At 43.2% G+C, this 23,585-nt stretch overlaps 1 protein-coding gene across 12 annotated transcripts in view; it reads right to left on the reverse strand.

Moving 5' to 3' along the window:
* Tenm2 (teneurin transmembrane protein 2) overlaps positions 1-23,585 on the reverse strand; it is a 1,156,123-nt gene that overhangs the window by 152,649 nt on the left and 979,889 nt on the right. For all 12 annotated transcript variants that reach the window (XM_051167370.1, XM_051167369.1, XM_051167371.1 and 9 more), the window contains 2 exons: positions 8,971-9,166; positions 1,568-1,669 (listed from right to left, as the gene is read on the reverse strand). In XM_051167370.1, the coding sequence (XP_051023327.1) occupies positions 1,568-1,669; positions 8,971-9,166 (298 nt within the window). The remainder of the gene's footprint in view (positions 1-1,567; positions 1,670-8,970; positions 9,167-23,585) is intronic.

A 23,585-nucleotide genomic window follows, 5' to 3' on the forward strand; every position in this document is an offset into this window, starting at 1 on the left:
ACTAGGAAAAGCACTCGACATGGCAATGCAGGGTCAACTGCCGCCCTTCCCCCGACCCCTTGGAGCCAGCACTGGAAAAAACCGATGGTCTATCCTTGTGGTCGTGTCCCTGTGTCTTGGGACCTGCTGAAACACAGCTAAGGAAACTGCACAGACTTCATGTTTCTTAGCTTTCCATATCTGATGAGTTGACTAAGCCTGTTTGTTGTGGGACAGATGAGATGGCTTAGAAATGAGTGTCACACGAATGGCCACCAATGCCAGGGCTTTAAGGATAGAAAAGCTTTAGTCACTGAACACTAAATACTCATTGGGATGGAAATCTCAAGTCGTTAATCTATGGACAGTATCGAGCTATTATTTTTTAGGGCAAGAGTTTTGAGGGCTGGACAGAGGAATGGTATTTAGCATGTAGCAGCTTTAGTGACTATTAATGTCAAGGCAGGTAACTTTTAGTGAAATACAAATGAAGGTGATGCAAAGACAATTTAAATATATAAATAAATTAAAATATAAATAAGCAACAAAACCCAATCCCTTTGGTACCTTACAATGTACCCTACTGAGACTCCTTAGTCCTAGTCCAACTTCCTACTGTCTTAGTACTGAGTACTGTGTGCTTACTAAAGCTCTATTTTCTATGTGCCTTACACTACTCAAATTGAACTTTCTGAAGGAATGCACCCTTTTCTAGATAAGGAAGCCAATGTTTAGAAATGCTGCCTGACTTGCACTAGGTCACGAAGGAACAGACAGAGCTGTGTAAAGGCAGAGTTGAGAGTAGAAAATCCAAGCTGAGAGAGGTCTCTTAATGTCCCATTATTGTTTTCCACACTTGCCTATGGGTGGCTGGGCACGCTGTGATGTAGGCGGTACCTCATATTTTAATCAAAGGAAAACAGAAAGGGTCAACACAACACTTTGCGAACACATTTGTGTTCTTCTGGATATCTGTGTGTGTACTTGTGCCCCCAGTAATACTTGGCCCTGAGAGCCACATCAAAGTCACACTGAAGGTCTCTTTTAAAAAGCCAGGTGTGTAGCTCCTAAGTTGTTTAGAGAGTTCTTTAGAGAGCCATTTCCTTTCTTAAGTTACCTTTTCCCCCAAGAATCCCAAGGCCCCAGCCATTCTTTGCAAAGTAGTCTAGATAAATTGATAATACAATTTAAAACCGATTCCACGAAGATAAATAGCACTTCCTAGATTAAGAGTGTAGCTGGCCAGAATGAATGAAATTTACTAACCCTGAGATGCTTAATCTTCCATTACATAGAAGCTAATGATTATAAGAAAGGAGTGATGGTAATTCACTTCTGCTTTTACAGGAAACCCGACCATCTCATTTTTAGCAAATCTTTCTTCTCAGCACACCTCAGTGCCAAGGCTCACTCCCTTACTCCTATAGGCACACTGGCCACTGCTTACCGTATATATCAAAACACGTTCCTTGCCCAAGGGGGACCCTTTGCTTGTGCGTGGGTTTATGGGCGGGCGCAGAAGACTTATTGGGAAAGCAACTTGGGTACTCCTTTTCTCACCCCACTGCAGGGAAGGGGTGACACGTACCTTTAGCGCAGTCTGCACCTAGGAATCCTGGGAAGCAGTGACACAGTCCAGACACGCATTCGCCGTTCCCGTGGCAGTTACGTGGACAGTCCTGCACTGAATCTGCAAGAGAGAGATTGAACAATGACCTTCTCCTCTGCTCTTGTGCAGTTATTTAGTAATCAGTCACCTGCCATTTGTAAGGACCCAAAAGGGGTGGTGGTGGTGGTGGTGGTGGTGGTGGTGAGGACTGAGGGTGAGTGAGGTGAGAGAACAGGGAAGGTAGGTCAAGGACATTCTGAGTAAAACATGGTCCAGTGCTAACCCACGTTGGACCACAGGGAGGATATGGCCTGGTTTTTATTTTGTTTTATTAAGATTTATTTCTATCTTATGTGTATGAGTATTTTGCATGCTTTTACACCAGTGCGCTGTGTGCATGTGGTATCCATGGAAACCAGGAAGAGGGTGTTGGATTCTTTGGAACTGGAGTTACAGGCAGTTGTGAGTCTACCATGTGGGTGTTGCGAACCAAACCCAGGACCACCCCTCCCCCCAGCCCCTCCCCCCACAAGAGCAAAAGTGCCTGTTAACTGCTGAGCCATCTCTCTAGCTCCCCTTTGCTCTTTTCTATTGGTTTTGTTTTGTTTTAGAAGAAGCTCTCTATTTGGATTTTACTTTGGAATTTTCCACATCTGGATACTGACAAGTTTTTTTGGGCACTATGCCTTCCCTGTCTGGCACGCTTTCCCCCGGAAGTTACTCCACCAATTCAAGCTATGGCTTGAAATATGAGATCTAAGCGTCTAGCCTCAGGTTCAGAGGGTCAGGCAGGTGCTTCTAATTTCAAGCTTGTGTTGCAAAAATTCTCTGCCTTTAGGAATGATATGAAAAATCCAAACCCAGTTATGAGCTGCATGAAATGGTTGGTTTTTTTGTTTGTTTGTTTGTTTGTTTGTTTTGTTTGGTGCTGGATAACATACATGGCAGCGAGGGCCAGTGCTCCCTCAGCCTTCTCAACTTGGTGAGAATGACATGGCTCTTGAGTGTGTCCTTGTCGTAAGTCATGTGTGGCTATACTTAAGTCTTGTATTTACCTATGCATGTTTCAGGATTCTACAAGAAGCAGGTTTTGGGACCTATACAGACTTTTTTGTTTAGTCTTTTATGTATGTGGGTGTTTGGCCTGCATGCGTGTCTGTGTACCATGTCCATGCAGTGTCATGAAGGAGTTAGAAGGAGTCAGATGCCCTGGGACTAGAGTAATAGATGCTTGTGAGTTGCCATGTGGATGCTGGGGACTGAGCCTGGGTCCTCTAGAAGAACAGCCAGTGCTCTTGACCTCTGAGCCTTCTCTATGGCCACACCCCCCTAACAGCCTTTTAAACTTAGTTTTTGTGGTCCTTATTTTCCATGAGCAGCACTTCGCCTGTGCTTGCTCTACCCTATACAAGCATCTTATTCATGGTTTGCCTTCTCCTCATACTCTCATTACATATTTTCAGGGGTCATTTTGTGACTTTTTCACGTTGATTCAGATGGACACAGAAATGAGCATGTTCTTTCAAAATAATCACTTTTTTTTTTTTTTTTAAATTAAAGCAAGCCACATTTAAGCTTTCAGACCCCAGACGTCTAAGATGGTAAAAAGAAAATATATAAGCCAGTAGGCCCGACATATGACATGATCCAATCCCAGGAAAGGAGGGTGGTGAACCAGTGATGGGGTACCATGAAGGAGTCATATAAGAGATGCCAGGATGTGTGTTCTGCAGCCTAGTTCCTCATACACTCCTTCCCTGTACTGAGCGCTCACATTCTACATTCTGGTCATCTTTCTATGGTACTTCACTTCTTAGGCCCGTTCTTAGTTTCTGGCACTCTGAGGAAACTCAACAAGTAGACCTTGTTTTCTTTTTCTTTTCCAAAGCTACATTAAAAAAAAACTATAGAGCTAGTTTTCTCGATCTCTAGGAGTTCACAGCTCAGCTGCAGCTTCTTTGCGTGAGCTCTTTAAAGGGCTGGGAAGCATGCAAAGGTACCGTGTGTTTCGTGAGCTCATCATTTAGTCAAAGGACATTGGGTGTTTCTGCAGATACAAAAGTCAGAAATTTCACATAGGGTTGGAGGACTGTTCTTTCTCCATTTGCTTCTGTTCTTATGTGTTTCGGGAGCAGAGGTCTATACACTTGCTGTATCCTGGAATATTCCAGAGCATCTTTTCAAGGCTGTCTATGTATGGCCTAGGGAGACAAAGGAAATATCTCTACAGAGTAAAGGACAGGATCACCAGGATTAATAGAGAATGTCTCTCTCTGGGGTAAAAGATAAGCGTGGTCACTACCCATGCTGAGACCCAGCATTAGTAAGCTTAGAGATTCTCTCATGCAAGGCAATGCTCTGTATGTGTACGGTCACCAGGCCCTCTCCCTGATACCTTGTGGACATTAGGGAATGGAATCTGCACTGCACTGTGATCCTGGAGTTGTGTGTGTGTGTGTGTGTGTGTGTGTGTGTGTGTGTGTGTGGCATACATGAGCATGTATGTGCATGTGGCAGCTGCAGGTCAGTGTTGGCTGTCTTTATTGCTTTTCACCTTAGATTTTTCTCTCTCTGAATTGTGAGCTCGCTGATATTGCTAGGCTGGCTGGCTAGCAACCTGCAGGGATCCTCTTGACTCCGTGTCCTCAGCACTTAGACTACAGGTGCCCACACTTGGAGTTTTATGTGGAATGTTAGGAATTGAACTCAAGTCCTCATGCTTGCATGGCAAGTGTTTTACTGGCTGAGACATCTCCTCACCTCACCCTGCAGCCTAATGTCTTCTGATGATGCCCAGGGAAGAGTGATGGCAAATATGTTAGCTTTTTACTTAGGGCAAGAACTCAGACCTGTCATTCTCAACACACGGCTCAGTGTCTTAACTGAGCATCTATTATATGCAAGGAACTGACATGCCCTTGTAGAATAATATAGTCTCTCCTCTTGTATACTTCCCACTGTTGCAGAGAGTATAAGAAGCCCTGCTTCCCCCAATCAAACACATAAGTAAAAATGATAGTAAGTTCTTTGCAGAGAGTAAGATATTCCAGATTAACAGAAGGAAGCCCCTTAAAGGAGGTGGGTGAGGTGGGCCACCATCTTTCTATGGTGCCCATCAGCCTATAAAAGGCTGATGAGAAACTGGTGGAAGAGAATTCCAGGTTGATGGAATAGCTTATGCAAAGGCTCCGAGGTGAGAAAGAAGTGAACTGAATCCAGCATGACTGGAGATGGTGATCCCAAAGCAGAGAGACATGAGTTTGGAGAAGTCTAGGCAGGGCGTGGGGAGGCAGATTATCTAGGACCTCACAGTCCACCAGACAAGTTGGATATTGTCTTGGGGCTACTGGGAACACATGACTGTTCTAAATAGAAGAATGCCATCACTCAGCATGTAGTTAGGGAAGTTGCTCCCACTGTGACATAGGGACTGTTTCTCATTGATCACAGGTAGCTGGGTGTTTTGGTAGAATTGGATCACTCTGGGACCAGTGTGCCCGGTTCCTGACTTTATATCTTCAGGCCTAAAGAAGCAAAGGGCTAGGAAGCTCCTTACCACCATGATTCTAGATAAGGAGACAGAGGTCTGTGCTTACTCTCGACTTGTCTCAAGGCTGGGACATTTATGTCTGAGGTTAAATGTCATTCAGCATCATGGTGGCTTTTTCCTTCTCCGTCCTCAGGGTGAGCTTTGTGTCTCTTTTGTTCCTGTCATTTATCTCACTGGCTTGGGATAGTTTATCTTTTTTTTTTTTTTTTTTTCCCCAAGCACCTCCCTCCCTGATACCAGGATGAGGCCAGATGCCACTGGTCTCTGAGGTTTTCAGTGTCCAGTATATAGTGAATACTAGGTGAGAGGTCACAGATGTGTGCTAATGTATGCATGTACGCACGCTTAAAAGGGTACAGAAGGTAGATTGAACAGAAACTGTAATGGAGGCTACTCAATATTTGTGGAACATTTATATTACTTTTCCGGCGCTTGAATATTTACAGCATTTTTTATAGATTTTTTTGGGGGGTCAGGGAGACCTATACAGAGATGCTAAATTATGAAAGAACTGCCTTTTCAGTCCCTTTCTCAATTACACATGACTGCTATCTTTGAATCAACATGGTTCATGTGCTAGTGTGGAATAAACAGTGGAGATATGGGCATGCCCAGGAATTTAGAGGGTTTTCGTTATTGTTCTTTGTGGTCATGAGATTTGAAGCCAGGACTTTGCACATGCCAGGCAGGCAACTACAACTGAGCTCTTCCCAGACCTAGGAACTGGGGTTGTACACAGTGGAGGATCACCCCAAGCTTCTAGAACACCCCTCCGTGGTTCCCAGGAGGATGCTCATTCCTGCAAGGCAGACTGCATCTCCAGAGAAGGCAGCGTCCCCGGGTATACTTAGTGAGATCGCCTGCCACCCACCTAACACTTTCCTTCTGTTTCCCATTGAGGGTGTTTTCTTGGTCCTGGCTGCTCTCAATGGAGGATGTTCTGATGATAGGTATATGGGAAAGAACTTCCGGACCAAATAAAACACTGTTCTTTCCACACATTTCAGGCCAATTGCTATCATTGCTCTATCAAGATGTCTGCCCAACTATTAGGCTGATTACCGTTGACTCTCTCTCTGAGCTACAGCATTGATGAGAAAGATTCTCTGGGGAGAATTGCTATTTCCAGCTTTGACAGGCAGGGAGGGTAATGGTTACAGAGGGTGGGGTAGGGTAATCTTTACACTACCTGTCTGTGTTCACACAGGGTGAGGAAACAGGGGCAGATGCTGTTACAAGGTAACCGGGCCCCCAGAAAGCTGGTGGTTCAGGGGAATGGGATGGATGTGTTTGGCTACAACCCAAAGAAGTTCCCGATTAAGAGCACAACTGTGGGAAGTCTGCGTTCTGACTTCACCTCACTGGTCTTGTGGCCTTGTGTGGGTCCTTTTCCATCCTCTTAGCTTTGGCATCCTCCACCTCCAAAGGACAGAGAGACACTCCCTTTCCCTATCACTATGGCTAGCCTGTGGTTTGGGTAAGCTGAAGGACACCAATGGCACATAGTAGGGGTGAGGCTGCGGTCCAGCACTTTGTGTTGCTGCTTTGGTGACCATCTCTCCAAGCCTCCCGACGAAGCCAGCTGCTGTCTACTGCCTGCTCTGTCATGTACCTTCAGAATTTAAATACCAGGTGGTGAAAAGGAAGTAATTTCCCATCATGTTCTCTAGTCCCAGATCTGTTTCTTGTTTCTTCCTGTAGTGAGTTAGTCTCTGCTGTTCTACTTTACTCCCCTGTTGGGACCTAACACCACTCTAGAGATTTCCCATCTGTTGGGAGCTTCCTCTATGACTTTCAGTAGACTAAGTTATGACATGGCTTTGGAGCATAGGTTGGCAAACTTTTCCTGTGAAGGGACAGATAGTAACTATTTAGGCTCTGTGGGCCATATGGTCCCTGTTGCAACACTCAGCTCTGCTGTAACAGTGGGAAAGCTGCCACACACAACATGCAAACAGATGAATGTGGCCGTGTGCCAATAAAACTTTATTTATAAAAACAGGCAGTGGGCCAGATTCGGCCCCTGGGCTACAGTGTGCCAACTCCTACACTTGAACATTTGGCTAGCCTTGGGAGGGCCCATTTTTCCTTAGCAATGAAATAAGGATCAACCTTAGACCTATGGTCATTATCCAAACTTTGTGATTTTGTACAATTCTGAAGCGGCCAGTGACAAAGAACTGTAGCCTAACATTCAGGTTGGATTATATAGACCTTTTAAGAACAGAAAATTCCTTGAAAAAAAAAAAAAACCCTTGTGGGGCCCAAAGAGGAATTCTACTGTGTACCAAGTACATAAACAATGTTTCAAGGTGCTTTCCTAAAGTCACAGGCTCTCAGATGTAGTTCATTCATGGTGGTCTTTACATCAGCCTTTGGGGTGATCATCTCATCTTCCCAGGCAGCTCATTCAGCTACAGTGTGGGAAAGAGAATCTGGGGCTCAGTCATGCTATCTGAGGTCTCCTTTTCATGAATTCACTAAGTCCAGACCTCTCCAGGGAATCTTGAATACACAGTTAAAAGTGGCTGGGGTGACATGACACCGGGGAAAGATGTTGCATAAAGCCCAGAAGGTAAGGCCATTCTCGCCTGTATCTTGGGGTCTGAGGCCTCAGTTAGCTCTGCATAGCTCAGTTTATTCCTCAGTGGGATGGCACAGCCACCTGCAGGCTCATGGAGCTTCAGTGCAGATCAGTTATCATCAGCTGGAGATGGAAACTCAGAACCGCATGGATGGTGATGGTCGCTCCTTCCAATGTTAAAATTCTGAGAGTTTTCTAGAAAATGTGATTCTTTACAAGTAATCACCCTTTTGGGGGTTTGTACGCATGCAGCAGAGGCAATTTTGGATTAAACCTAAGCTCTTGTCTTCATACTTAATGAAAAGCAGGCCTAAAACATGTTCAAAGTGACAAGCATTGAATTAAAGCATTTTGAGGCTTGCCTACTTGGGAATAAATATATGACTTTTAAAAACATTGGTATCTTTTCCCCGATGTATTTTTAAGTTAAAAAAGGAGCCTCTTCTATTTTGACATATTCTCAATTTTTAAGAGGTTAGAGCTGGTATAAACGGCCAGTGTTTCTTGGCTCTGCTATACACTAGAGAAAAAAAAGTTTTCTTTATTCCTAACAGAAGCCTGGGAAGTGACAATGGCATTGTCTCTGTTTTATGAGACAGAAAGGGAGGCATTTACAAGCCCAGGTATCTGTTCAATACGGTGATTTGGATGAGTGTCCCCCACAGTACAGGCACCTGAATACTTGGTCCCTAGTTGCTTGGGAGGTATGGTCTTGCCGAGGAAGTATACCACCGGGGATGGGCTTTGAGGTTTCCATTCAAAAAGACTTGTGCCATTTGGAGTTCATTCTCTCTGCTTCTTGGTTGCTATTGGAGATGTGAGGCCTTAGCTCTCAGCTTCCAACTCCAGCTGCCATGCTTGCCTGCTGCCACATTCCCCTACTGTGATGGCGAAGGACCCTTACCCCTGTGGAACCATAAGCCCCAAATAAACCCTTCTTCCTAGAACTTGCCTTTGCCATGGTGTTTTGTCACAGCAATAGAGAAACAACTATTATACTCAGCTTGGATGCACAGTATTTGGCGCCAGCTGTCTGATTCAGACACTTGTGAGCATCCTTAGGCCCAGTAGTGACTCTTGCAGGTTTATGTGGAGCCCAGTACACAGAACTGCAGAGACTCTGTAAGATACTGGTTTGTCCTCACATGCAGCAGACACTGTCAGCGTTGCTAAATTGTCCAAAGAGAGCCCCCATCATTTCAACCCCCCACCCTTGACAAAGCTTCCCCTCAGGGACCCCAAACCTACCTAAGACGACCGTATTGAAGGAAACCATCTCCTTGTCCTTGCCATCATTGTAGAAGGCTAGGTGCCACAGGCCCACATCCAAGTACTGCACGAACACGGCCTCATTCTGCACCAGGGTCTGGATGCTCCGGCGTTCCCTGGGCGACTCTACCACACTCCACTTCTCCTTTCCATCCAGGCGTTCCATGAAGTCATACTGGGGAACAAGAGAGAGGGCAATATATAAACCCAATTTTGGACCTGTACCCTCAGCCAGCACTGCCCTTCTGCCCATCAGCTAGCGGAGAAGGACTTTTAAATTATGCACTCAAAAATAAAATAAGCAACATAAATCGTGACAACAGTATCAGCTACGATTCATCATGCCAATAATGGTTAGTATTAATTTATTTTTTATGGTATTGGGTTTTGAACCCAAGGCCTTGCAGATGCCAGGCAAATGCTGTCTGATACTGAGCTGTAGTTCCATCCTTGTTTCATTTTTATTTTGAGACAGAGTCTTGATAAGTTTCTTAGGCTGTCTTTGAACTTGTGATCCTTCTGCCTCAGTTTCCTAAGCAGCTAGATTTATAGGTGCTTGCCAATCCTCCTGATTTAATTTTTATTTATGTCTTATAATGCTGATAACCCATCACAGGGTTACATGCATGCTAGGCAAGTGTGCTTCCACTAGTATATACCTACTCTGTATTATTAATCTTATTACGATTGGTCATAAACTTTCACCTATAGTTCCGAAATAATGAAAAAAATCATTCAATTGCAAGGATTTCCCCCCTTTGCACCCCCTCTCTATGTTGTTGTTGTTATATACAGAACCCACGGTCCTTCCCATGCTAAATAGCACTTTACAGGCTGAGCTGTGTCCACATTTTTCATGTATAGGAGACCAACGTTCAGAAACTCCAAGCATTTTGTTTAAAGTCATAGACCTCCTAAGTGGGAAAGCAAAGGTTTGGAGAAAGTTCCATTCAGCTCTGATGTTTATAGCATGATAGTTCCTGGGCTTAAATAAACCTACATTTCAATGCTGAATTCTGTTTCAATGAAAACCAGTTTCCAAGCAGCTAGAGATGAGTGCAATACAGATCAGACAGCTAAGATTTCTAGGCATGAGGGAATAGAAGGATCTAGCATTATACAAGACAAACTTGTTCTAAGTACCAAGTGAAGTCTTCTGGCAGGAGAGTGGGAGCCACTGAAAACTCTGGAGCAGTGACTGATGATAAAGGGATGTTTTTGAGGAATTAGTTTTTGGAGGTGGGATATGAGATATTCTGTAGGGAATGAAAGTAAGTCAGAAAACTGGTTAGAAAGTCGAGATTGCAGACAGCCATGTGTGAGGTGAAGAGTTTGATGAGGGCAGTACGTGAGGAGTAGGCACTGGAGGGAGATTATAAGGGAGAGAAGCCAGGAGTTGCCTGTGGGCTGGACACGGAAGATGCAGGGGCAGGCAAAGAAGACGACGCCAATGTTTCTTCCTGTTGACAAGAAAATCGATAAATCCCCAGTAGAAATGGACTAATCTCACAAACTTGAAGTCACGGCAGAGAACAGTCCCTTGCATTCTGACTTCCAGAGAAGACCCAGTGTGAGGAACTTTGGCAGGGAAAACAACAAAAACAAAACAAACATGAAACAAACAAAACTCTGTAGGATTAAGCGCTCTCTACTTTCCCTTCCATGAAAAGAGTTTCATACATTGCAGAAATCAACCATAACTCCCCGTCACAAGTTCATAGCTAAACGCTCCAGGAATTGCCTAACTTGACATCTCCCTCATCAGAATTGTCCATTTTCCATTGGAAACATGATTTTCTGTAAACAAAAGAATCGGTGGTCCTAAGGACAAAGACCATCTGCCATTAGACAAAGCCAGGGTTGAATTCTGACTCCACACTTGCTGTCGTTTGACATACAGTCTGTTTTTATTCTCAGGGGTGGTGACACCTGAAGTTCAGGAACACAGTTACCAAGATGACACAAGCTAATTCTTAGGGCAGTGCTGGGGAGATAATAAGAATTTAAAAAGGGCCACTTATTTGGAGATCAGAAGAACCACCTAATGGAAGTAGCACATGGCTCTAGTTTCCATGTGGGGAGTGAGATGGCTACTTCTGGGAAGAAGAAATGGCCCACAACTCAGTAAATAAGTGTTTGTACGGAGCTCCCCTCTGCCCTGTACTCAGTTGGTCGCCATTGTCCTTATGGGCTGAAATAAATGATTTGGAGGGATGTGACAAACTAACACTGCTTCCAAAGACCTTTGTAACCAAAGCATTTGTTCCCTAGCAACCTCGTAAATGTCCGACCATGAGCACTGGTGTCTACAGACTGCTGTCAGCTGGAGCGATGGCTATAACTTCCTTGGTGGGGAGGTGAGAAAAATAGGCTTCATTTGGGGTCCGAGTTATCACCCCCATGAGGGCAAGTTTGGGGAAGGTGATCACTTGCATGGAGCCATTGCTCATGACTAATTTGGGCATTAGTCATCTGGTGCAGAACTGGCTGGCCAGCCGAGGGACACAGAAATGGCTCAGGACTAGTGGCGGGTCTTGTTGTCCAGCCAATCAAATGACGAGGGGAGAGGGCATTTTTCAGAATAGAGGAAGGACATTTATTTTGCCTGGTTCCTCGGAGTCCTTCTGTGGAGGTTTAGAGGGCAGTTTTCATTTAAGGGGTAATCTGCCAGCCGTGGGTTCTCAAACAAGGCATGGACGGGAGGGTGAGATGAGATACGGTGGCCCGTGCGCCTCACTTCTGAGTCCCTTTATGTCCTTCATCACTTCCGAAGCTCTTATCTTATCATTCCCTAAATGACACAATTGTTCTTATGCCCGTCATTAGTGCACACAGAAGGATGTAAGCTGCAGGCACAGGGACGACTCAGTGCCTGCTTCAGTGTTTAGAGTGACAACCCCAGGGTTCGCTTGCCTGGGTCAGGCTCTGAGCTCTGCTCTCCACTTGCTTGCTGGGAGTCTGTGTAAGCTATCAAAGGCTTGTGCCTCTTGTCTTCTTGTCCTTGCAACAGGCATGACCACGGTGTCCGCAGCAAAAATGCAGCTCTAAGAATGGAGCTGAACTGATGTGTGTGGTGCCTGGAACTCCGAGTGCTGTGGGTGCAAACCGTGCGGTTGCTACTTCAGCTACCTCGATGAAAAGCCATTTCTCTATCAAATCTGCCCGCAGCGGAAGCTGATCAATAAACGTTTGTTAAATATCAAGTTAATAAAATAGCAAGTTTGTAAATGCCTCGATGTGGAGCGAAACGGAGGTGGAACGGAGTGAAATTTTGTCTGCAGTGATCACTTTTGCTGCCGTCTTCCGTGGTGCTGTCTTGAGTGGGAGAGAAGAGCAGAGCTGTAGCCGGCCTGGAATGACCAGTCAGAACATGCGTGTGACTGTGGCTGTGGTGGGCCAGACATCTGAAAATTCCCAGACGTTCCCCAAGATTTGAGAGATGCTTCCTAGCTCCTTGGCGTGATAGATGAGGTGTGCAGGCTTTGTCCCTTAGCCTGCTTCCTTTCCCTTCCCTTGCTGACACTGTAACCTGGTAGCCTCTGTGGTCACCATGGTTCTGTAGTCCCTTTCTTGCTAGCTGAGCATATGGCCACATAGGACAATGGTGCACAAGCCACAGCATCCTTCTAGTGCTGTCTCTAGGTGCCCCATGCATTCTCACACACCTCTCTTTCCTGAGTGCCCAGGGTAGCTGTGGCCTGGATGTGACAATGAACACCCAGAGGAGACCCCGGAATTGGTCGAGGAACCGTCTGTCCATAACTACTGGTGAAACAGCCTCTGAAATGGTGACGCGTCCCTTCGGCAGGCGTCATGGATTCCCCAGCTCCATTCTGCCTTTCCTTTCCTGCGTACTCCCCAAGATGGCAGCAGATTCCAGCCTTGTTCTCATTTCTCATCAGGCGGAAGAGGATGGCTCACCCAGGAGCGTGTGGCAGAGTTGTCTGTTACTGAAGCTGCAACTCTGTTATCAGTAGAGCGTCTCTCCCAGTTTGCCCATGGAGCGTCCCAGTTGACACACCCAATTTCAGCCAAACGTCTGGGTTCTCTATTCAGAGGTTAACACAGCACAGGCACCATTCATTGCCACTTTGATTCGGGGAAGGTCCAGAAACACAAAGTGGGTCTGCGGAGCCAAGTGCAGAGACTGCAGTCCAGGACAGGGACCAGGAGCTAGCGAGGACCCTCGAGGCAGCGAGGCCTGCTGGTTCAGGAGGACTCTGCTCTCTAGGATGTGGCTCCAGACAGAGATTTGCCAATGAACTTGGCAGAGGGGTGATACTGTAAGACCATCATTTCCAGAAGGCTGGCTAAGAGCTCCATCTTCACTGAGGACTGGTACCTCAGGCTCAGGACTAGGACCAGCTGGTTCCTCTATTCCAGGGACTTGTAATAATCCATCCAGGTAACGGCGACACCCAGGGAGCATGTTCTGCTTAGCTGACTATAAAGGTCATGGCGTGACACATTCTAACAGGTCTGCAGTTGCCCTGAAGGGCATTAGAAGCATGTAACCCAGTAATAACAGAAGAGGCACAGGTGGCTTGTGTCTCTGTTACAATGCTTAAAGAAGGGGACAGTACAATATCCAGAAATAAACATCATTTCTTTTCCTTAAAGTTCTCTCTCGTTCTCTCTCTCTCTCTCTCTCTCTCTCTCTCTCTCTCTCTCTCTCTCTCTCTCTCTCTCTCTCTCTCTCTTCCCTCCCTCCCTTCCCCCTCTCCCTCCGCCCCCCCCACCTCCTGCTGCTCTGGCCTTGGAGAAATAACCATGGCTGACAAGAGGGCTGTGCCTGTGAGCCATCAGTCATGCCCCAAAGTGGCACGAAAATGCAACTTTTACGAGAGCTGGAGTGGCAAAGAAACAAACCACAGTAAATATTTGACTGATCCAATTATAAATCTCCCCAATTCTTGGCAGAGAGCGAGGAGGGATGATAATTAAGATAACTTAGTGGGTTTCCAGAGGAGCTCGTGGGGAGAGGAGATACCCGCATGGCTGAGCCTGAGTGGGGGCCTGCCGCTCTCCCAGGAGGGAAAGCGGCCATCCACACACAGGGAGCGCACAACCCCCAGGATGCTGCCAGAAGCCTCCAGAATACACACCTGCCAGAGAGGGCAAGGTTAAAGACAGACCCGGTGCCCTTCGGGGCAATGTTATTACTGGGTCCAGGACCCTGGGAAAAGGGGAAATAACTTTATTGTCACTTGGAACGTCTGCTAGCTGAGAGTTGACACGGAATGGGAAAAGCAATAATTGGTGACATTTCCCAGAGCTAGCCTGCCACTCTGCAGCTTCCCTTGCGGCATACTGGCAGCATCTGTGGACCCCTACGTCTCAGGCTGTATCTCCCTCAGATGACAGGGCATATGCAGCAGGTGGTAGGATTGTGGGGGGCAGCAAGTATAAGCTGGTGCTGTTTCAAGTTCCCATTGCCATGTAGTCTGGCTGCAGTCAGTGGCAGGAATGACTTGGCATAGAAGGTCACTCAAGCCTTGTACATCTGTCTCTGCTGCCAGCTGGGTCTGTGGCAAAGCGGGCCCAGCTGATAACTCATTCAGGTTCAACACGGCCTCTCTACTGGTTTTCAAATGAGCTGCACATAGAGGGAAGGGTGGAAGGGCCAAGGCTGAATCTGGCCAAGGCTCACTTGAGTGAGCCTGACTATTGGGAGCCGATCAGTCTTACAGCACGGAGTTACTGAATCAAAGGTGAGAGGCTGAATGGAGGACATTCCCTGGGCCACAGTGAGAAGGCATTCCTGAGCTCCCACGCAGGAAACTGGGCTGCTTTTCCAAAACCAGATAAGAGGCAAGCCCTTTGAAACAGGAGTCAGGTAGGTTTCACCTGAGAGGGTGGGATTCTTGATTCATCAACTACACAGCTTCTTACAGTGCCAAAAACATTATCATAAAGAATAAGAGTTTTTTGTTGATTTAGCACTTGCTTTCCATTCCACCCAACACATCTCCCCCCCCCCTCGTGCCCCACCCCGACACCCAGACATGGTTTCTTTGTGTAGCTCTGTCTGTCTGCTTCCCAAGTTCTGGGACTAAAGGTATGTGAACCACACTTGGCTTTTAAAAATAATATTTATTTTATTTGTAATTATATGTGTATGTGGCTATCTATGTGAGGGTATGCACGTATACATACATGTGCCCATGGAGGTCAGAAGAGGGTACCCCTGGGTTGGAAGTTACAGGTAACTGTGAACTTCTCATGTGGGTGCTGGGAATTGAACTCAGATCCTCTGGAAGAGTAGTAAGTGCTTTTAACCTCTATGGCATATCTCTGATCCTTCATTTTTGCTCTTTTGAGTTTTTTGTTTGTTTGTTTTTGAGTCTTACTATGTATCCCAGGGTGGATTGAAACCCATGGTTATGTGAGTTGAATGAGAATTGCTCCCATAGTCTCACACTTTTGCATGCTTGGTCCTCGGGTGGTAGAATTATTTGGGAAGGATTAGGAGGTGTGGTCTTGTCAGAGGAGGTGTGTCACTGCACGTGGGCTTTGAGGTTTCAAGGCCCATGCCATTCTCAGGTCTCCAGGCCACCTGATGCTTACGGATCAGATGTGAGCTCTCAGCTATTGTGTTCTAGCTCCATGCCTGTCTGCCTGCTACCATGTTCCCCACCATGATGACCATGGATGCTAACCGCTGGGACCATGAACCCACACATTAAATGCCTTCTTTTACAAGTTGCCTTGGTCATAGCATCTTGTTACAGCAATAGGAAAGTAACTGGGACAGTGATCCTCTGTCTTCACCTCCCGAGTACTGAGGTTATAGGTGAGTGCCACGATGGCTGGCTTCCGGCTGGCAGGTACTTGTGTCAGCTGTAGTGACAAATGTTGATGTGTGTTGTCTCATTTCATGTTCCTAAGAGCCCCTGCCTTTGCTCTTCATCTTTGTAGGGAACAATGGCTGTTGCTGAGGTTGGAGAACACACCGCATATACTCGGGCAGGACTAGCTGACAATCCAAGGTTTGAGCTTGACTTTCAGAAATCAAGTTTTGCAAGAACCTAGCTCCAGATGCCAGCCTAGCTGGTAGCTGGCCTGTTTTGTGGGTCCTTTTAAGATGCCCCTGAAGGAAGAACTCAGCTGGGCTTGGGCAGAAGAGCCAAAAAGGATGCCTGGGAAGCTCTTTCGGTTTTAATGGGTGTTACTCCCACCTGGACTATAGCTTCACTTAGAGCCAGCCCCTTCCCAGCTCCCTTATCTCTTTCATGTGTTCTAGCCACACTGTTTGCTCTCTCCCTATAGCATACCAATGCATCCTAGCCTAATGGCTTTTGCACCAGCTGCTCCCTCTGCATGGCTGCCCTTCTGCTGCCCACACAGCTGTCTGTTGTTTGTCAATCCTGTCTTTGTCTACACATTGCAACTTCAGGAAGGATGCTCCTGACTACCCACTCTAAAATACATTTTTTTTGTTTGTTTTCATTCTTTAAAAAAATTTATTATGTATACAGTGTTCTGCTTGCATGTACACAAGCAGGCCAGAAGAGGGCACCATTATAGATGGTTATGAGCCACCATGTGGTTGCTGGGAATTGAACTCAGGACCTTTGGAAGAACAACCAGTGTTCTTAACCTCTAAGCCATCTCTCCAACCCTTTGTTTCCGTTCTTAACAGAAGCTCATTACTCTGAAAAAATATTGATATTCACCAATTTAGACTTTATTTCTGTGTTTTTGAATATGAGCTTCTGAAGGGTGGGGCTCATATCTCATGGTAGAACATATGTGGTGGCCTGGTGGAAATGAGTATACATAAGTTCTTGGTGTATATTAAAAAAAATAAAGCAGACTCACCCATCATACCACTCTGGGACCATGTAACACCTTATATCCAACCTTAGATAGGGACCCTCAGCACAGCATCTACCCTACAAGCCTCTGCCTGAGGATGGTGTGGCATCATCTATAACTCATCCCTCTAAGGCACTGCCCACTCCTACTGTGACCTAGCTCTGACACCACCAAAGACAGGACCTGTAGAACCCAGCAATCTGTCCAGAGACCTAAGAAGATTGATAGCGAAACCTATTAATCTTCTTTGGATGGTTTATACCTGTTCCTGGTTGATCTGGGACCACTACAAGACCGAACTTAAAGCACTGTTTAGCTGGTCTACACCTGGAAAAGTTGAGAAAACAACAAATACAGATTCAAACACCTACTCAACAAAAGTGAGATAAGATATCTGTAAGATATCTATATCAATAAACACTACCAGTCACCTAAATACAGATGCATAGGTCCCACTGCAAAAATACAAACAACAGAAATAACCAAGACAACAGGTCTTCTCCAGAAATTAGTGCTCTCATCATAATGTTCCCCAAGAAAGACAACTTAGCTGATACATAAGACAATGATTTCAAAACAGCAATCATAAAGATGTTAAAAGAACACACACACAAAAAATAGGAACAAATATCTGAGTGAAGATAGAAAAACACAAACAACTGAATAAAATAATTTAAGATATGAAAATAGAATTTAATAAAGAGAATCGCTGAAGAAATGCGAAACTGAAACAAATCTCAAAATGAAAAACTTAGAAAGTCAAATAAAAAGCTTAGAGAAAACCCTCATCAGCAGATTGGGTCAAACAGAAGAGAGAAAAGCAGTTCTCAAAGACAAGGAAGGTAGTGGATTGGATCACTCAGTTAAATACAATGTTAAATCTAGGTGAACAAGCAAGCAAACCAGGAATGAAACATGCAGGAATTCTGGGACTCTATAAAATGAACACAGCTATGAATGTATAGATAAAAGAGAGGAAACCTAGGCAAAAAAGCACAGAAAATATTTTCAACAAAATCATAGGGAAAAAAACTTCACAAATCTTGCACCTATCATGGTGTCAGAGGCATACAGAACATCAAATAGACAGGGCCAGATACTTCCTGTGTCACAGAATTATCAAAACAGTAAGTGTACAGAAAAAAGAAAGAATATTGAAAGCTTCAAAGGAGAAAGAACAAATCATATATAAGGCAGGCCCATCACCATAGCACCTGACTTTTAAATGGAGACTTTGAAAGGCAGACAACTTAGACTGATACCTACAAATGCCAATGTAGATTATTATACCCAGAAAAAAATATCAATGCCAATCAGTCATGGAGTCTGGAGAGATAGTAGTTAAGAGCACTTCTTCCAAAGCTGTTCTTCTAGAGGTCCTGGGTTCAATTCCCACCATCCACATGGCAGCTCACAACTGTCTATAACTGTAGGCGTAAGGAATCCTAAGTCCTCTTATGGTGGGCAGTTATACATGTAGACAAAATACCCACATAAGTAAACAAACAAACAAACAAATAAACAAATAAAAATTAAAATATATTAATCATAACCACAAGAGAAAGTTAAACTTTCTATGATAAAAAGAGACTTTTTTTTTTAATAAAAAGAGATTTAAGAAATTTGTGTTCATTAATTCAGCTCCACATAGGATACTGAAAGGAATATTTTTCCTTAAGAGAGGACTCAACACATTCAAGAGAGCATGAGGAATAAGTAAATAATTCCAGATCAGTTAATCAGAAGATGTGTAAGAAAATGACATCACCAGAACAAAACATTAAGAGTTAATACTGTTTAATAACAATGCAATATGAATGGCCTCAGTTCACCTAGTAACAAGTCACAGACCAAAAAAAAAAAAAAAAAAAAAAAAAAAAATGGGACTTGAAAACAGGATTCATCTTTTTGATACCTCAGAACATACCTCATTATCAATAGTGTAAAATGACAGGAAGAGGTATAGCACTTTCTACTATACTGCTATTCTACTATATGACAAAAGAAACTTTAAGGACAAAATAATCAGAAGAGAGAGGGAAGAACATTTCATACCCAGCAAAGAAAAATTTCACCAAAAAATATCACAACTCTAAACATGTATGCATCAAACACAGGGCACCTAATTTCATTTAAAAAACACTATTAGCTAAGACCACAGATTGATCCCAACAGAGGGATGGTGGGTGACCTCAGTACCCAACTGTCAACAATATACAGGTTGTGTGGACTCAACTAGAGAAATCCTGGAGTTAAATGACATCAGAAATGGGTCTAACAGACTTTTATAGTACATTCCACCTGAACACTCAAGAATGTGCTTTCTTTCAACAATTCATGTAACTTTCTCCAAAATCAACCACACACTAGGACACAAAGGAATTTTCAACAAATGAAGAAAAATATAATCATCTCATGCATTCTGACTACAGGAGGAATAAACTTGGATAACAACAGCAATAGAAACTGCAGAAAGTACACAAACTCATGGGAACTAAAACAACATACCATTGAATGAAAACTGTCAAGGAAGAAATCTAGACGGAAATTTTTTTTTAATTCTAAAATTGAATGAATGTAGAAACATAATATATCAAAAACCTATGAATCACAATGAAGACAATCCTAAGACAAAGATTTTTAACACTAAGTGTCTACATAAAAACTGGAGAGATGTCATATTAACAACTTAGTAAAGCATCTGACGGCCTTAGAGAAACAACAACAAGCTAAAAGAATAAATGGGAAGAAATAAACTCAGCGATGACATTAATGACATAGAAAAAAATTACAAAGAGTCAATGAAATGAAGAGTTGATTCTTTGAAAATAATAACAAAATTGACACACCTTTAGCCAATGTAAACAAAGCAAAGGGAGAGTGGACCCACATTAGTAAAATCAGAGATGAGAAAGGAAACATTGGAGTAGATACTGATGAAATTCAGAGAATCTTAAGATTAGTCTCTAAAACTGTTCCCATAATTGGAAAATCTATAAGAAATGTTGAATTTCTAGATATATATGACCTGTGTAAATTAAATCAAGATGGAATAAATAACTTAAACAGACCCTGAACAATGAGATAGGAAGCAGTAATTTTAAAAAATCTCCCAACGTAAAAAAAAAAAAAAAAAAAAAAAAATCAGCGCCAGAAAGACAGAACACAAAATTCTACCAATGCTTTAAAGAAGAACCAATACCAATAGCCCTGAAATTATTCTATAAAATAGAAAAGCAAGAAACACTGGAAAATGATTCTTTTTATAAAGCCTGTATTACCCAGGTTCCAAACAATGACAACAACAAGAAGAAGAAAAATGAAAGAAAAAAATTATAGGTCAACATCTCTGATGAATACAGGTGTAAATATTTGCAATAAAACACTTGCAAATTGAGTCAAGAACACATCAAAAAGATTATTTACTGTGGTCAAATAGCTTCATCCCAGAAATATATAGATACGGCTCAGAAATCAATAGATGCAATCTACCACATAAAGAAACTCAAGGACAGAAACCATGTGATCATCTCATAAGATGCAGAAAATGGCTTTGGCAAAATCCAACATCTTTTAATGATACAAGTCCTGGGGAAGCTAGGAATACAGGACACATTTCTCAACATTGTAAAGGCATTATACAAAAAACCCACAGCCAATGTCATGCTAAATAGAGAAAAACTTTTAATTATTTCCACTAAAGCCAGGAACAACATTAGGCTGCCCACTCTCTCCATTCCTGTTCAACATAGTGCTTATGTCTTAGGTAGAGCAATAAGAAAATTGAATGAGATCAACGGAAAGCAAATAGGAAAAGAAATAGCCTAAACATTCTTATTTGTAGCTGATATGGTTCTATACATAAAAGACATTAAAGACTCCACTGGAAAACTCCTCAAGGTGACAGACTGATGGTTCTACCCTTAGGACAAGCCCATGGCCCTCTCAAAGCTCAAATCTGTTTATGGGCTTGCTAAGACAGAGACTCTTCTAGGAATGGGGTAGCAAGAAAAGAAACTCCATTTGTGCCACTTGGTTTGATTGAAAGGGCAATGAGCAGGCACTACCTGTCCAGAGGGTCTCTATTGTTTAGAACTAAGCTATCCTTGGGGGGCCCTGAAAATAGGGAGGAGCTACAAGTGTGAGCACCTGAGTTTAGACTGACACAACCCTAAGGTTGTGAGACAGTCCTGGGAGCAGCTATGAACAATGGCAGACATCGGTGCTGACAAGTTAAAAACAGTGCGTTGGGAGGTTTGGCTCAAGAAATCAGGGGCTGGAGAGATGGCTCAGAGGTTAAGAGCACTGACTGTCCTTCCAAAGGTTCTGAGTTCAATTCCCAGCAACCACATGGTGGCTCACAACCATCTATAATGTGATCTGACGCCTTCTTCTGGCCTGCAGATGTACATGCAGGCAGAACACTGTGTACATAACAAATAAATCTTAAAAAAAAGAAAGAAAGAAAGAAAGAAAAAAGAAGTCAAGGGTATGATCCTACCCATGGTGGCCCCCGGTGAGTCTCATCAACTGAGATTGACAGTGGACTTTGTGGCCCTGAGCCTGAGGTCAGATTGTGGTTAGCCTTTGGCCCCACCTCTCTGCTTTTCATTGCTGAAGAGCTTGGGAACTCAGAAGTGGGGTGTGATTAATACTTAGGAGATCCCTCATCTTTACCTATCCAGGCGGTTGCTTCCCACACTCCAAATGCATGTGGAAGACATGCTTGAGCTCAGACGTTAGCCTCCTCACGCAAATGGCCCAGGGAGTCTTGGGAAGATGAGAGAAACTGGCCAGCTCACAGCTGCATATCTAAGTAAGGTCAGCAGAAGCATAAAAGAAGGGACGCTACCACAGGCCCTACAGGCAGCCCAGCAGACACTGGACACTTGTCCAGTGCTGGCTCAGCACCAGCATACACCTCTGAAATACCAAAAGTCTAAAAGACCAACTGATTCCCATACTCTCTACCCGGAAGCCAGGAAGAAATGACTCTAGCACTTCTGTTACTTTCTTCATTTTCCTTTTGCCCACTGTGCTTACCCCTTTTCCTTTTAACCACATTTTCATCAGTGTTTTTTCTTTATAATATTCAAAATCATTTTTTAAATCTTTATTCCTTCCATCCATTCATATAATTTTCTAAACACCCTTTTCATTATCAGGAGACCTTTTTCCTTTTTCTGTAAATACTTTGTTTCCTTTTTCTTTGGCAACGTTTCCTGTTTTATACTGTTCTACAATTTTAGTAGAATATTGAATTAATTAAAAAAAATAAAAACTTCATGTTTCTATTTTTAATTCTTCCTTACATTTATTTATTTTTGAAGTTTTCTATGATTGGGGAATCTTTTGCTGCTGCTGTTTTATTCTTTTTCCTAATTTCTTGCTCTTTTCCATTTTCCTCAAAATATTCTTCTCCATTCTTGTTTTTATTTTCCCCCCACATTCCTTTATTTCATTCATTTACTCTTTTTATATTTATGATAAATACCAGTGAATTTCATAGCAATTCTGCATTTGTTTTTTTTTTACCATTTACTTTGTTGTGATCATAATAAGATTTCTCCATCAGTCTTGGTAGTTTGCTATTGTATAGCTGTTAATTTTCTTCTGAGTACATGGGGGAATAAAGACTGAAGACAAGGGCACCCAGTAAGAAAATCCCTCAATGAAACAGGAAGAGATAGTCAAACCAACAGAGGCACCAACCACAACACGAATACAGCAAACATGAAGAAATCTTACTCCTCCCAAAGATAACAACTCATCAACTATCAGCTTAAAAGACACTGAAATAGGTAAGATGTCAGATGAAGATGTTTACAGGTACAGCTGATCAGTGACCTTAAAAGGTTACACAGAAGCATATATATTCAATAAAGAGCCCAGAGAGGAAAGTCAGAAACACAGAGGAAAGACCAGCCAATGATGCACATGGATGGAAAAGTCAGCATCATGGCATAAAAACAGCAAAGAAATTGGGGGGAAAAAGAAATGCAATACTCAATGAGTTAAATCAAAAACACAGTGGAAAGTACAACCAGAAGAAGACATGACCAATCTGAAAAAAGACAATCAGGAGTGGTGACAAGGGTAGAAAAATATATTCAAAGAAAGGAAATTAAAGAGCACAACCACGGCATCTAAGAACTCTGGGATACAATCGAGAGAACAAACTTAGAAATCTACAAGATAGAGAAAAGTGCTGAGATGAAAACTAAAAGCATAGAGATTCTATTTAATAAGTTATAGCAGAAAATTACTTAAATTTGGATAAAGAGATGATCATCGAAATGCAAGAAGCATTTAACATACCACAGACATCATTAGAGCGGAGTCTCCCCATGAAATGCTACTGTCAAAATGTCAAAAAGAATAAATATTAACAACTACAAGGAAAGAACAACTCACCTAAGGCAAGCACATCAGAATAACATCATCCCTCTCATCAGCAATCCTATAAGCCAGAAAAGTATGAAATCATGCATTTTAAGTTTTTAAAGTAGATAACTGCTAAGCAAAGCTATCCTTTGAAATTAAGGGAGAAATTAGGACAAGCACAAAATAAGAAAATTCATGACCATGCACAAGCTAGTAAGAAAATAACCTCATTCTGATTAAGAGGACAATCCACCATGAGGACATTTCTATTGTAAAAATATATATACCAAATACTGTGCAATTAATTTCATAAAATAAACACTACTAGTGGTAAAGGCAGGAGTTAATCTTTGCACAATAATCGTGGGTGGCTTAAACACTCTACTTTCACC

This window comes from Acomys russatus, chromosome 25 (assembly GCF_903995435.1).
Source record: "Acomys russatus chromosome 25, mAcoRus1.1, whole genome shotgun sequence".
In the NCBI taxonomy this organism is placed as follows: Eukaryota; Metazoa; Chordata; class Mammalia; order Rodentia; family Muridae; genus Acomys; species Acomys russatus.